General features: G+C 37.3%; 2 protein-coding genes across 2 annotated transcripts in view; both read left to right on the top strand.

Moving 5' to 3' along the window:
- Window positions 1-8,003, top strand: part of tpcn2 (two pore segment channel 2) — a 29,946-nt gene extending 21,943 nt beyond the window's left edge. Inside the window, exons 19-25 of the mRNA XM_067597237.1 lie at window positions 279-350; window positions 493-566; window positions 1,690-1,795; window positions 3,055-3,137; window positions 3,282-3,363; window positions 4,480-4,571; window positions 4,724-8,003. Of these exons, the coding sequence (XP_067453338.1) occupies window positions 279-350; window positions 493-566; window positions 1,690-1,795; window positions 3,055-3,137; window positions 3,282-3,363; window positions 4,480-4,571; window positions 4,724-4,802 (588 nt within the window). The 3' untranslated portion in view covers window positions 4,803-8,003. The remainder of the gene's footprint in view (window positions 1-278; window positions 351-492; window positions 567-1,689; window positions 1,796-3,054; window positions 3,138-3,281; window positions 3,364-4,479; window positions 4,572-4,723) is intronic.
- A 2,034-nt stretch (window positions 8,004-10,037) lies between these two features.
- Window positions 10,038-13,643, top strand: pop4 (POP4 homolog, ribonuclease P/MRP subunit). The gene is made up of 7 exons (XM_067597225.1): window positions 10,038-10,171; window positions 11,166-11,221; window positions 11,345-11,571; window positions 11,721-11,798; window positions 11,915-11,976; window positions 12,260-12,361; window positions 13,033-13,643. Exons 1-7 carry the CDS (start codon window positions 10,165-10,167, stop codon window positions 13,167-13,169), a joined length of 669 nt encoding a protein of 222 aa, XP_067453326.1. The 5' UTR covers window positions 10,038-10,164; the 3' UTR covers window positions 13,170-13,643.
- Window positions 13,644-15,151: the final 1,508 nt, after the last annotated feature.

Raw genomic sequence — 15,151 nt, 5'->3', positions numbered from 1 at the left:
TACAGGCAGTTTATGTGCTGTGCTCATGTATGAGCTTAAAGGGCTCTGCATGGTACCTACTGTACACATGTCCTTCTGACATTTATTGGGACCATTGTGAACTGCCAACAGGGTTGAATACAGTAAAATATCACAGGTGTAGCCATACCAGTGCACAATGATTTCATCATTACTCATAACAGAAAGCTTCTTTTACAGACGCTGCAGTCTCATCACAGATACACTGGTTTGGTCTTTATGTGCCTTTGTCAAATTCATGCTTCTATCCTGTTGTGCAGCTCATGGCTTTGGTTGCAAGTACACTGCTGGACCTGGTGAAAAACCTCCGAGCCTTTGCAGGGATCCTGGTGGTGAGTGACATCTTTTATTTTGGTGATTTTTATGCTTTCAAATAGGTTGAATGATTTCTTTTCCAACCATTGGATATTGTTAAAAAAAAGAAACACACACACATGTGGACTAACATGGGGAATGGATGTTGTCTCTCTGCAGGTGGTGTATTATGTATTTGCTGTGTTTGGGATCTGGCTGTTTGAAGGAGCCATTAAACCGCCTCCACAGATGAGGTATGAAGTCATGTACAGTAACAACACATGATAGAGATGTCACAATAGGTAAAAGTTCATAACATAAGGTTCATTTCCTCTTGGCATTAACATACTGTGTGTAGAACAGACTTATCTGGGTCACATATCTATCATTCAGAATAGTCCGTAAGCATTACAGCAGATAGATATTAACAGTCAAACTGCTGCTAATATCTATCAGCAGCAGTTTGACAAACAGCAGCGTAGTCGGTACAGCTGACAAGACACAGCTAATTAAAATCCACTTTTTCACATCAGAATCCGATACTGAACCCACTTAAAGAATCTGAATCCATTCAAATTCCATCCCTTAAAAAATCAATTTAAATTCAGCTGGTTACAAACTAAAGTTAAAAAATAAATAAAACTCAAAGATTCAGTTGAGATCTGTAACCAGATTGATTATGTTGGTTAAAAAGGCAGAAACGCTACAGTTTTCAGTGGCAGCTTAATTAATGTTCACAGTCTGTATGAGATGAGCTGCATAAGATATGAAGAAATGTTGATTAAATAATACTTCTAAATACTACCATGAAGTTCAGTATCTTGCCCAAGGAAACCTAGACATGTGTACAGGAGGAGTCTGAGATCAAAGCACCAACCTTCTTAGTAGTGGACAACCTCCTCTTCCTCCTGAGCCTCAGTCATGTCACCAGTGATAACTCATTACTCTGTTGGTCTTTTTGCTCTGCAAAAACTCACAGTGTCAGTGGCAGAGTGGAGTTACAGAGTGATGCCTCTGTCTCTTGCTGAGTACAGACACTGGCTTACAGGGAGCATATTAACCAGACAACAGCTGATATAATCAGCTGATGGTGACGGCTGTCGTTTTGACTGGTGGAGGCGTTGGTCAGTGTGGGCTACAAATGAGAAGCTGCTGAATGTTTTGTACACTGGTCAATAAAAAGACTTAGTTAAGACAAGTGTATGGAGTCAATATTGTCTACTAATAAAAACACAAAGAAATATGGGATTGCAAACCATACGATCATAACTGCATCTTCAAACTAATGTCACCACCTGCGAATGTTACAGTGGAGTTAATTAGTCCTGGTTTAGTGAGTCTTCCCTGATTGTGTGTGTTTCTATGTGTGTGTCCCAGTGTACTCTCCAATACGACCATGGAGAACATCACCTCTAACTTCAGCATGGAGTGTGGCACCTATGAACAGCTGGGATACTGGCCCAACAACTTCGATGACTTTGCTGTAAGTGACAAGAATATATTATATATATTTTTCTTCTACAGCTTTCTTGAATCATCTGTTTTGAAAGACCATTGATTGCATTCAGACGTTACTAAAGAATAACAAAAAGCATTAGTTACATTTTAAAACACTCTCCCTGATATCATTATATTGCCAAGCAACAACCACAAATCTCAAAATGCCCTCCCAGCTCACTGTTGGTGTCTTAAAACATTTTGAAAATTTTCAAATACATCTAAGGGCACTTAAGTAGTACTTCTACCAGTGTAGGAAATTGAAAAGAATAATTTCAATAACTTTTGCCCCAGCTGGTTAAAAGATTGAGGCATTTACAAAACTTTGGGTGCACTTTTAAAAAGTAGTAATTAGTGCATACAGTTGGTGTTTTCATGTAAAATGAGCCCAGATTAAAACGCTTACAGTAATCACCACCACCTCAGTAAACACCATCTCATTTGTAATAATTGTCTACATTTTCTAAATAATAAGCACATGAACAGCAAAAGCCTTCTATGTATTCTATTTTCACTTTATTTTATATTATTATTATTATTATTATCAAGTGGGTTTTATTTTCCATCTTATGTTACATTAATGTTTTTTTAACGTTTGTATGTTCATATTATGTCTTTTTTCACATGAAGCTGTTATGTGCATTTAATTTCTTTTGTTGTAAAGCACTTTGAGCTGCATTTCTTGTATGAAAGGTGCTATATAAATCAACTTCATTATGATTATTATTATTACTATTATTATTATTAAACAAAATCAGGGAGTAGATCCTTAATTATGTCAGTTTATGTCTAGTTTTGCTGATTTTCATATACATTACATATTTCTCGCCGCTGTGCAGGAAAAAAAGGTTTTGATAGTCTACGGCTCAGATGTATCAAGAGCATGCATACAAAACAATACAGACAAAAAGAAGCAGATTTCTTAACTTTTAATTGCTTTTGTTTGCTCAATTTTAGTCAAGTTATTATTTAGTCTCATGTTGGTGTTTTCTATTTCCATAATTTTTTCCACATGTTAATGTTCTTTTTATTTTGTTCCTTATTGCGATGCACTTTGTCAAGAAATATTTTGGCTGAAATTTGACAATGATGATGATTCCTAACAACCATCAATGATCATTTACAGATACATGTGTAATGAATATATTGTGATTATTGTGATACACTGACTGCTGTGCTATACTTGGAATAAACGTGTCAAAAAAATCCTCTCTCTCTCTCTCTCTCTCTCTCTCTCTCACTCAGGCATCCATCATTTTGCTGTATAATGTCATGGTAGTCAACAACTGGCAGGCCTTCATGGACGCGTACAGCAGATACACCACAGAGTAAGAAAGAAAACATTTTAAATACACAGCAGCTATTGATGATGATCATTGAGATGGTGACTATGATGATGATGATGATGATGATGATGATGATGATGATGATGATGATGATGATGATGATGACTGTGTTTGATATTTTCTCAGGTGGGCCAAGATCTACTTTGTGTGTTGGTGGCTCACCTCCTCTGTCATGTGGGTCAACCTGTTCGTGGCGCTCATCTTAGAGGTCAGTTCACTCAGACACATTAATGTTTACAGTGTCAGAAAAACATACAAAATAATCAGCAACACTTTAAATGATGTTCTAAATCAGTGCGAAAGGTATGTTCACCATCAGGAACATTAATTATGACATTAATGGTCATGGTAGCTTTTCCTTCCCATGCTAACCTTCATATCTTGACTGATATGTGTTTCAAGTTTGAATGTGCCCTTGCCGACATATTACACAGATCTTTGCTTTGATTTTTACAAACTAAAAATTTTATGTATTCCTATCGCTGTGTTGCCATTGGGCTTGATGGAATTGATGCTCTGTTATCTAGAAAGAACCAAGAAACTCAGCTAATAAATTAGATAAATAAGATGTCCAAACATGTTACTACATGTGCTTCAGACTTGCTTTTCTGAGGCTGTGATCAGGGTAAAGTCTTTGTCCCATGAGACTAGCTGGATGAAAAGTCCCATATCATCATCATCATTGAAAACATGGATCTAAAGGACAGGAAACAACTGAAGTTAAAGGACAAGGCTGATCATTTTCTATCATTTTTCTTTCAACAAATCCCACTAAAAGAAACCAAGAAAGAGAGAGACAGATATGTCTTATTCCTCTGTGCCATAGAGCTCCATTGTTGTCCAAAAACCATCAAATGTTCCATGTTCCTTCATGACCATGAACACACACACTGTAGTTTATTTTGACTCAATCCCACACACACCGTCCTGCTGCCAGAAATACTCACTAGAGCACCAAATATGAATCCGCAGCTGAAAATAGTCCCCAGTAAATGCAGTATTTCCTCCAGTTTGAAATAACATTTGCTAAAAAACTATATTGGCCAGCTGTTATAGGAAATTAAAATGTAACTTTATTTATGAGCCATTTTAAAGATTTGTATCTTTAGTGGGAACCAATGGGTTCAGGGCTGAGAGTCACAGACAGGGTAGGGAAGCCAGAGGCCTGAGAGGCGGATTAACACATGGTTGGTTTTGGTTTTTTATGTGATTTGTTGACAATAAGAAAAATCTCCAACAACACCAGCCTCGTCCATTAATATTAATCTACGTATTAAATGTAAAATAACAACACTATTATTGTTTGCTCTTTGTTTTCTAACAGAACTTCATCTATAAGTGGGACCGCAGTCACAGCTGCTCTGTTACAGATGTGGAGAGGATCAGATATGAAACTTCTGTTCAGCTCATGTTCAAGTAGGTCATCACTGTGCTGTCTGGTTGTAACTCATAAAGTTCAGAAATCCACCTATAAAACCAGTTATAGTGACTATTTGTTTATAAAATCATTCCTCTTTGTGTGTGTTCTCTCTCTCTCTCTCTCTCTCTCTCTCTCTCTCTCTCTCCAGAGAGCAGATCCAGGAGCCAACAGAAGAGGAATTACTTTGTCAGCTACACCGACACCCCCACCTACACCTACACTGGTGACACACATTCACACACTCGGAGCTTCAGCACTTACCCGCAGTAACAAGTCAGACTCTGAGACTCTGTGACTGAAGCTTTATGAGAGTCTACTGTGTGTAAAAGCACTGACAGGTCAATATCACAGCAATCTGATAGTATTTTATTGTGATTTTGTGTCATTATAAAATGTTCCCGTACTACTAAAACCAATTGGAAGCACATGTTTTTATGATTTGTCATGTTGTTCTTGAGTAAAACCACTGCCAGCTGCACTTTTAGTTGCACAAAGGTTTGTCACTGGTAGAAGCACTGGAGGCAGACCCAATCTCATTGGTTGAGTATAGCACCAGTGGGTGGAGTTAAAGAACTAATTCCACACTACATACCAGTATGAACAGAATGTATTATGTACTATTATAGTAGTATGAAATAAATGAATCAAACTGTGATTACAGAAAGCTCCTGGCTATTTCAAACTTCACATAGAGAAAGCAAATCCAAATTTCCAAATCTTAATGACTGTATTTTTTATTTGCACCACCATCCACAATTATTAATATAATTATTATATTATGATTAGTGTAGCGAAGAGCCTCCAGAATAGATTTTTTTTCGACTAGATTTAATCATAGAACAAAAACTGCAGATATTTTCTCTGTTAATGGTTAAACCACTAAAAGCAAATATTTGGTTTTTGTATTGCATAAAAATCTATATACTGTACCGTCTTATCACACGCTGGTATATGGGTTAGCAAAGAATGTGTGAGAGCTGCTGCTGTAAAATGAGAATGACCTGTACGGTGTATGTTCACAATCATTTTGCAGATTTTATCTTTCATTCAATGGAGTTGGCCCAGCACCAAAGCCATAAACAACAATGTGGAAACTCAGAAGTGAAACAGCTACATCAGCTTTTTAAAAACTCAAATCATGCTTCCAGTTAATTCCCCAGCCCCTTCCACACAGAGAACATTGTTGTCAGGCAGGTGACACATTTCCAACTTGTCTCTTTTCACACTTGAAGCAGCTTGGAGGGAAAGTTTGGTCTTAAATATGACAAAATTCTAAGAATAATGTAAGTTTGCTCTTCGTTTTAGGAAAAAATGCCAAAAGTGTTAAGACTTAGAAGTGACCAGCAGGTGGCTGTGTTACAACAAAGAAAAGAGACTGTAGAAGTGTGTGATACAACATCTGTCCTAATGCCTACACGACCTTTACAACATGAAAATGTTCATGGCCATGAAATACAATCACTTTGAAATACAAAACATTAAAATGACAATTACTGTATTATTATTCTAAATATATAAACTTGCCAGTTCACTTTGACTGATATTGTCAACAAAAGCACATATTGAAGCGTATATAATATTGGACACAATGAATGATGGGTAGCCTTGATATCATGACATGGTGAGCATGAGGCTGTATCATAACTGACGTGATGCAGCTGTTGTCCCTAATTTCGCACACTTAAAGAGCTCTTCAGAAATGAAAAGGCTGAATTTTATGTCTAATGACTAAATAATAATGAATAATAATAAAGTTCAGTTACATTCTTAAAAAGTCTTAAAATAACATCTACTCCTCCTCCCTTATTGAAAAGTCCAGAATCTCTGAATATGGAAAGTTTTCATTTCAAATGTTGAACTGAAGGAGCAATAAGTAAAACATATCTCTGAGTGATCACACAAAGACTTTGATAAAAGTTACTTTTAGCTTCTTTATACAAAGCCTCTTAAGTTTTACTTGATTAACTTTGACTGACATATTGAACAATAACGACACCTTGGAGGAACGTTAGCTTCACAGTTTGATCATCTGATCTGGGCTGTTAAACAGTGATATTAGTTATTATTAGTTATACTTCCTGTATCATAACTATTTCCTCTATTTTAAGCTACCATTTATTAAGCTACATAGAGAAGAGGAACAGCAGCAGCCTGTACAGCTTGTTAACAGTAGCCAGCTGTCACAGAGTACCTTAATGATGGATTTGAAAAGCTTTTTGCACTAAATGATTCTTTATCTCTGTGGCTTGTTTGCCGACCATCAGCAGCGATGATCAGAGGTTCAAACCTGCTTCACTGACCCAACCCGCTGTAAAAATAGCCTCTATAGGCCCCTGTCAGTTTCAATCAGACAAAACAGAGGAATAACTGTGCAGTTTAGCTGTTGTCTAAAGGAGGATAAAAAAAGACATTATCTCTTGTTCAGGGAGTTTCAGGGGAATATTTTTTTTAGTATGTTCCAGGAAGCAGGAAACACACTTTTAACTGCACAGAGTGTATTCTGTACCACCACCAAAGTGTCCCTGCACATGGGGGAGGCTTCATTTTTTCATTTTTGTTCTGGCTCTGTAGAGAGTCTCTATACAACACATAGTCACAGTCATGGACAGCATGTGCCTTGTCTTTTATCATCAGAAAATGCTCAAAGTGTTTATATGTCACAGTGATAAGAAATACCTGGATCCACACCAAAAAGGAGTCACTTGTTCCTTGTTGGCTGACGGACTCATTTACTTTTACTGACATGTGGAAACAGGTTTTTGAGACATCCTGCTAACTAACAATCAGACAAATGGGACGTAGGACAGAAACTTATTGCTGGAAGTAAATTTAATATTTCATACTGAAGTGTTTTTTTAACAGACATGTAAATACTGTCTGCATATTTTTATGCTGTTAATGTCACTGCTATAAATCCACATCTGAGTCACCACTACAGTAAAAATTTCCAAAACATTTCAGGAGTGATGTGTGTGTGTGAAAGGGGCTTCAGGTGAATGTATTCTGGGAGTGTTTGTGGTGCTGGTGTGGCTGAAGGCTGCATGCTGGATTACCATCTACAATATGAACACAGTTCTGTCTTTGCACAGTGGTTTCTGCCATCGAGCCAGTGTATTCAGATTTTTTTAACTCAAAGGGTAAAAAGGGATATGCCCACTCCTTTTGACTGACGCCTTGTTTTATTTGAATGTTTTTTTTTTTCTAGAAATGGCAATGATATGCCTTGGTATTTATATAAGTACAACTTCAATGCATTTTATCTGTAAAAATAAGAATTGGGGAAAGAATGTTATAGACAGAAGTTTATTGTAAAGTTGGAATGCAATTTTCTGATATTTCATTTAACTTGAGATACAGTGTGTATTTCAGCTTGAACTATGTAAAATGTTTGTAAAAAGTAGATTTTAAATAAATATTTTGCAAACTTATTTTGTGATTTTATTGAGCTTTTTCTATTTATTTATTTTTTTTATATGAAAAGAAGCGCCTCACTTGAAAGTTTGACCTTCATTTCAGTTTTAAATTGGCCAGTTAGCTGTAATGTCCTGGCACTCCCCCTGTCTCACCATATTACCTGTTTCTCCCTCACACACACACACACACAGAGGGTCACAGGTCATACAGAGCAGCAGCACTGTTGTATGATTGTTTGAATTTATTACAACATCCAGTAATACACAATCATTGACTAGAGCGGTGGGCGTCTCCTGGCGGGTGTAGAGGTGTTGCAGGGATGATGTGGATGTCAGGTGGAAAAATGTGGAGAAGAAGTAAAGTTGAATGAGGAAATAAAAAACAAAAGCGCTTTCACACTACAGTTAAGATTTATTCAGACAGCAAAATGACATGTTAAATTATATAATTAGGTAATTAAAATAACATTCAACTTTCTCATTTTATCATATTTACTTATGATATTAATGGTTTAAAAGGATACATTGGTTTACACTGGTGTGGGACATTTTTTGTACTTTTAAAGGCAAAAGCAGTTTGTCAACCACTGTACTGGAGTAAACATGAAAGTTCATAATTGGCCTTGGAAACAGTAGTTTGACAAAACAATCCCAACTCAAGGTCCACTTACTAGCTTTGTACAGAGCTTTCTTGTACCAAGAATGAACTTTCATAAACCAATGCAGACTAAAAGAACTTGCATGTCAAAAGATCCGTCTTCATAACAACACCACTAACTCCCATTTCTGATGAGCAGTGTGTGATACAGTTGAAGGTCTTGAAAAAGCAAGTAAGTGGACCATGAGTTGGGATTGTTTTGTCACTCTGCTAGAGTGTCATTAATGTTTTAAATTATAGATTCACATTTTTCAAGTCTGTCTCAAAACAATAGTTGTCCATATATGTACACCATTCCAAAACTGTTTATACTGGCCATCAAGAGAGACTTTCCTAATGCACGTCCAGTGTAAGAGATAGTGGACAAAATATACCCACAATCCTCTTTTTGTGCACTGAAATGTGTTTTTGCACAGAAAAAAACCAACCTTAGTTTATTATAACTCAGAGCATGTGGCGTCCATTAATCAGGCAAATAAAGGCTCCTTTTTTTTTGCCAGATTTGAAGCAGTCTTTGGAAGGGGCAGTCTTATTGAATGTTGTTGCTGTTTCCTGGCAAACAACACATCTCCTTCCTGTCTGCAGCTCATCAAACTTCTATAATATAGTGTTCACTCATGGAGAAAAATCATAAAGTCAACAAACTGAATCAGCAATGTCTGTTTTACAGCGAAGTCTATTAAAGTTTACTATCGTAGGTCATACCAGACGAAATAAAGCTGTAGCAGCAAAACCTCAGGGTGCATTGAATTGAGCAAGAGTGAGTTTGTTTGCTCAACTTTTCATTTGTAAGAGGAAGAATGTGCCATTTCCTCTTTCATGAGAATGTACATTGTCTTATTCTAAGTCATTCTATTATCATTCTATAGCTTACTTCAACTGAAGAAGTATGTTTATTCTCTTTGATATATGTGATATATTTTTATTTATTTTACCATAATAATCAAGATACAAGGTTATCTTAATTATCTTGTATTTTGTAAATCACATTGTAACCTCGTGATGAAAAGTGCTACATACATAAAGTTTTGGTTGTTTTTTTATCAACTATTTATGATGTTGTTCTGATGCTGCAGCTGCCTTGTTGGCTTTGAAGAATGACAGACAGAGAGAGCTCACCCTGCTGCTACCTGAATATAATGTTGGGAAGATCAATATTTTAACAAAGAAAAAAAGAAGCAGGCTTTAAAAGGAAAAGAATGAGTCGTGAGAAGTAGGATGTTATACTGTTGACAATATGTCACTTGTCCTGTAAGGACATAATAATATAAGCAGTTAAAGGTTTCTCATGAATATACTGAAAACTTGTAAATGTACTTGTAAGTTACTTGGCTGTGAATCCGACTTGGCTTGCTGTGCGTGTTGCTGGCTGTAGAGGGCGACATTACGCCTCACAGCGGACTGTCTGCCGGAAACACACGAAGAAGAGATAAAAACCAGCAGGAGGACCCGATTCACAACACATGTGTTTATTAAAATTAACCAGGTTTTCTTCTGGAAGTCCGCAAAAACGCGCAAATGGACGGTGAGTTTACTTGTCGAAGACGAGCAGAGTTAAGGTTTAAGGGACACAGACATTCCTGAAAAATACAGAGACTGACGTGTTTTAGACCAGTGTTTATTTTGGATGTGAAGTTATCTGTTGTGCATTTTGGTGAAGAGAACTATGTTAAGATTTGAGAACACAATACAGTAAAACAAATGTTGAGAAATGTGTATAACCAGTTGTTAAATAACAACAATGACAAAGCAATGACACCTGGAATTAATTGAAACACAAATGACTGGAACAAAGGCAACACATGAATGAGAAGCCACCTCATTAACATTAGCTTATCCAAATGTAGCCTGTTAACAAAATAAACATAGGTGGACAGTTTGAATAAAACTTTAGCAAGTGTTACATTCTTACATTCAAACAAACCCAGGTGTAAGTCATAATACTGCTCTGGTATTGTGTGTGTTGGCAACAAACAGATAGGCTGTATATATTTAAGTCTTATTAGTTATCTTCTACCTTCAGCTAGCAAAGGGTCAAGTCAAGGGTAAGACATTACATCAGTGCTGCATCTACACATCAATGACTTCCATAGAAAACCAGTTTGAATCAGGTGCAGCTTCTGCTTTTCTAAAAGTCTCTTTAATCACTGAAATATTCCATTCTCGGGACTAATACAAATCAAGGCAGACCGTAATTATCCCTTATAATGCTGGTTATTATTTTCTAAGTTTATGCATGAATCAAAAGCTTTAATACATATTCACACAGACAAGAATAATGCACCAGTCAGACTCGACTTCAGGCCTGGAAAATGACAAAGGAGGCCAAAATGAATGACTTTTTTTGAACACATTTTGAATTTGCAACAATTTATATAATCACATCATTATGTGAACTGTCACAAGAGCTTTTTTTTCCTTTTCAAAGGTCCCCACAACAGCCAGCATCTGAACCACTCCAGCAGTCTGCTTCAGCGCCTCAGTGAATTAATCAGATTTTGTTTGTATCTTTTCAACAGAAGCGCTTGTTCGAGCCAAGATTCCTGGTGACCTGGTGAAGGTTCTCGGTGTTGAGGTGAACAGATGTCTCTCAGTTGACAGCTACTGCTACATGTAGTGTAACTGTGAACTATGTAATTCAAACGACATTTACATAACCTTTTTATAAAATGTCCTTGTGTCGTTGTCTCATTCCCAGTCTCAGACCAGCTCTAAAGCAGAGGCCTTCACCCAGGCTTTCCTGAAGAACAGCATCCAGCAGCACACACGCCATGACCTGAAGACCATGCTGAGTCACAAGGCTGTGATCCTGGGCTATGCCAGGCCCAAGAAGGAGAAGAAGAGGAACAGCAAGAAAGCCAAAGGACTGAACGCTCGGCAAAAGAGAGCGATGAAGATCTTCCACATCAAGCCTGAACACCAGAAGTTAGTCACAAACCTCATATGAAAAAAAACATTGGATTTTACAGTGAATGAAGTAACATCAATATATTCTAGTCTAATTCATTATGATACATTTCCAGTCAACCCAGCTGTTTTGTAGCTCCTCGCTGTCTTTGTCATTATCGCTGTAGATACGAGCTTTTCCTGCCTCTGCATGACCTCTGGAGACAGTACATTATTGACCTGTGCAGTGGATTGAAACCAACATGGTAAGTCAGCTTGGAGCTTTACAGATGTCTACTCTGACACTGCTCTTTAAATTGTCCGTTAGAAGCTATGTCAGAAGTCCTGCAGTCAGTCTCATAAGCTTATGTTGTTTTTGCAGCAGTCCACAGTTTGTGCAGCAGAAGCTTTTGAAAGCAGACTTCCATGGTGCCATCATCACAGGTAGATGTTTAGTTTCCTCTCAAGACTACAACACACTGACTTTAATCACTAATATAATTATGTGATGCAGCAATGCAAATTAGCTGTAAGGACACGGAAGAAAGGTAACCTCACAGACGAGATTTTAGATAGAAGTACAGCAGTACTAGGAGCCTCATTCCTGAGGGATACTATGTTATTGCTGCTTTTACTCTTTGGAGCTGTTTCTGATCAGTCTATGATCAACTCACATCACTACATGACAGTGTTGTCAAAGCTTTTCATTTTCTTGTCACTCTCACAGTGGTTCGGTCCAAATGCCCGTCATATGTGGGGACGACAGGGATTCTAGTCCAAGAGTTCAAACATGTCTTCAAAATCATCACCAAAGAGGACAAACTGAAAGGTAGACACTTGTATGTTTGGGCTCAGGTTACTCAGTTAGCCAGACTGTGTCTTCAGGCTGGGCTGTCTGCTGTGATGAAGCAGATCACCATGGTAACATATGCTGCAAAGGAGAGTTGGGAGATACATTGACATAATATTGATATTATTGTATGAGCTGAGATGTTGTCTAGTATAGTTGTTGTAGGTAAGACTGGGCAATATTTGAATAATCGTTTGTGAAATAATGTTATCATTTCACAACACTGCCAGTCCAAATCCATAACGGAGAGCAAATCATAATTAAAATGAACAAAACTAGTAATTGAAGGTTCCATTGATTAATCGTTATGATTTTACATTAATTTTCCATATGATATCGTGTGTGTTATAATGTTCCTGTTCATATATTTCCAACCATATCGCCCCTTTCAGACATGCATGTTGATAACATGTTGATCTCATGAGTTGATCACATTATTGCCAGAGCTAAATGCTAAATAAATAAATAATTGAATAACGTTTTACACAACAGAAAAGACAATCACAAGACAAATAATGTCAATACTGCAGTATTTATCACTGTAGACACTTAAACTAGTGTTTAAGTTTCACTTCTTACCAGATTAACACATTATTCCTCTTTTTTTTTTTTTTTATTTCCCTCCTCACCCTCCACTCACGGGGTGACAGTGATCCCCAAGAGGAACAGTGTGTTTGCAGTGGAGATCAACGGCTTTGTCTCTCACATCTACGGGAGCAAGTTCGAGCAGCGAGCCAGTGAACGCTCAGCCAAGAAGTTCAAAGTCAGAGGAACCATTGACTTGTGATGGCAGCGAGTGTGATACAGGATGCGGTGCAGACATTCCACACTGACATGAAGAGACACTTGTATAGCCCTCTACTGGCCATCAGAAGGAACTGCAATGACCAGTTTATGAATGTGTATTGGTCATTTATAACATGAGGTAAATCACCAAACTGAGATCATTCTGATGATGTCAAGGCCATGTATAAAGGGTCTAACAAAGTGTGTTGCATTATGGGAGAGTCATAAAAAGAGATGGCTCATGTATGGAGAAAATACTGCTGTCAGATAGCAGTGGTTGACTTTATCAGTTTTAGTATTTATAATTTTGTTATAATGTACAGTAAAGGCCAGAGAAGAAAGTCTGTCTTCAACTTTTTTTTGTTTTCAGGAAACATCATGCAGGACTTCTTTGTGCCTTTTTGGAACAGAAAATGTGAAACATGGTGGGATGTGAGCTTTTTCTGCCAGAATAAAATAATAGTGTAAATGTTGAGTGACAGTAATGACATCGTTGATGATGATTATCTGATCACATATACATTATCTGGACACATATCCATGCCCCCCAAACTGCCCTCGTAGTATACCATTCTGTGAGAAAAGTCGTCTAACCACTTCCCGACACCACAGAGCTGGTGGCACAGACGTCAGTAGTGTTCAGAGGAATGCACGCAGAGGTTTCATAAAAAGATTAGATCAGATTGACATCAAGACTGCATAATCCCCTTTCAGGTGTGTATCTGTGACATAATGTGAAGTCACAAATGTATACAGGCTGTGTGCACATGGAGCACACTCCAGAATTAATCTTCATCTATGACTCCTACTTGGTCAATAAGGTACTATATTTAAGGCACATCTCAGAAAGCCCTCTTGTATAACTAGGATTAACTGGTAAAACGTGTACATTGAAGGTAGGAACGGGCCCTTAGTCAGTCTGGAACTATTGAGGAAGTTAGTGTCTAGACATGTATGGAAGATATGACACAACTCCACTTTCAAGGTTAAAATGGCTCACACTGTTGCTTTATGTTTTATATTTCAATACATCAAGTATTGTTTTATCACTGTACAATTCCAACTAATGCATTGACTGACCTTTTGTTTCATCCAAACTGCATAATAAATATAGCTCTTGGTTGATGAACACTTCATCTTTAAACTTGCTGACATTTGTACTGTGATATTAAAGTAACTCGATCAGCTGTGAGTTAAAATTCCTCTGGACCAAATGAAAACACCTTGTCAATAACGGGTTGATTGTGTTTAAAGTTACACTAATCAATATTTTTAAACATGGGCTCAAATGATAAATGTAATGTCAAAGGGGTCACTCATAGTGATGAACCCAGAGAGCTCTACAGAGATTTTTTTTTTACTGTCTTTTAGTTCATTGTTTTTACTTCACAGTTTTGTTTGACCCTCACTACCATCAGCCTCATTTCCAGCAGCACACAGCTGTTTTCAGTGAGAAATCTGATAAACCCACTGAGCCAGACATAGTTAGTGACTGGCATTTAGCAGCTAAGAGATCAAAAACAGTCTAATATTCACTACCCTTTTAGCTTTAACAATGATCAAGTGGCACACAACTCCAAATGAATGATTATATGGGTGATATGGCTGCATCAGAAATCACTCTCCATTTGCTATATAGTCCACTATATTTACTTTCCACTGCTGTCTGAATTCTGAGGATGAAATCTATGCACTTTATAGTGCCCTCAGAAATTCCACCAAATCACTAAGATTCATCTTCTGTGGATCATGAATATTTGTAAAATTTTAAGATAATCCATCCAACAGTTGTTGAGAGATGTCAGTGTGGACAGAAGTGGTGGATTTACAAACAGACCAACATTTACATCCTTAAAGTCACGCTGCTAGCATTCTAAAAGCAGTTCCCATTGTTTGGACACTTGACAGTTATGATGCAAAAATAAATTAGTGTCAGAAATCTGATTTTACTGCTCACTGTAGCTTTAACAAGTGAGTTTTTAT

Source organism: Thunnus thynnus, chromosome 1 (genome assembly GCF_963924715.1).
Source record: "Thunnus thynnus chromosome 1, fThuThy2.1, whole genome shotgun sequence".
NCBI lineage: Eukaryota > Metazoa > Chordata > Actinopteri > Scombriformes > Scombridae > Thunnus > Thunnus thynnus.
Note: the sequence above shows the minus strand (reverse complement) of the source record. Positions and strands in the feature narration are given on the sequence as shown.

Coding starts and splice junctions, on each gene's coding strand:
- pop4 (XM_067597225.1), top strand. Junction 11,799..11,914: donor AGTGGATTGAAACCAACATG/GTAAGTCAGCTT, acceptor TTGTTTTTGCAG/CAGTCCACAGTTTGTGCAGC. Junction 12,362..13,032: donor CAAAGAGGACAAACTGAAAG/GTAGACACTTGT, acceptor ACGGGGTGACAG/TGATCCCCAAGAGGAACAGT.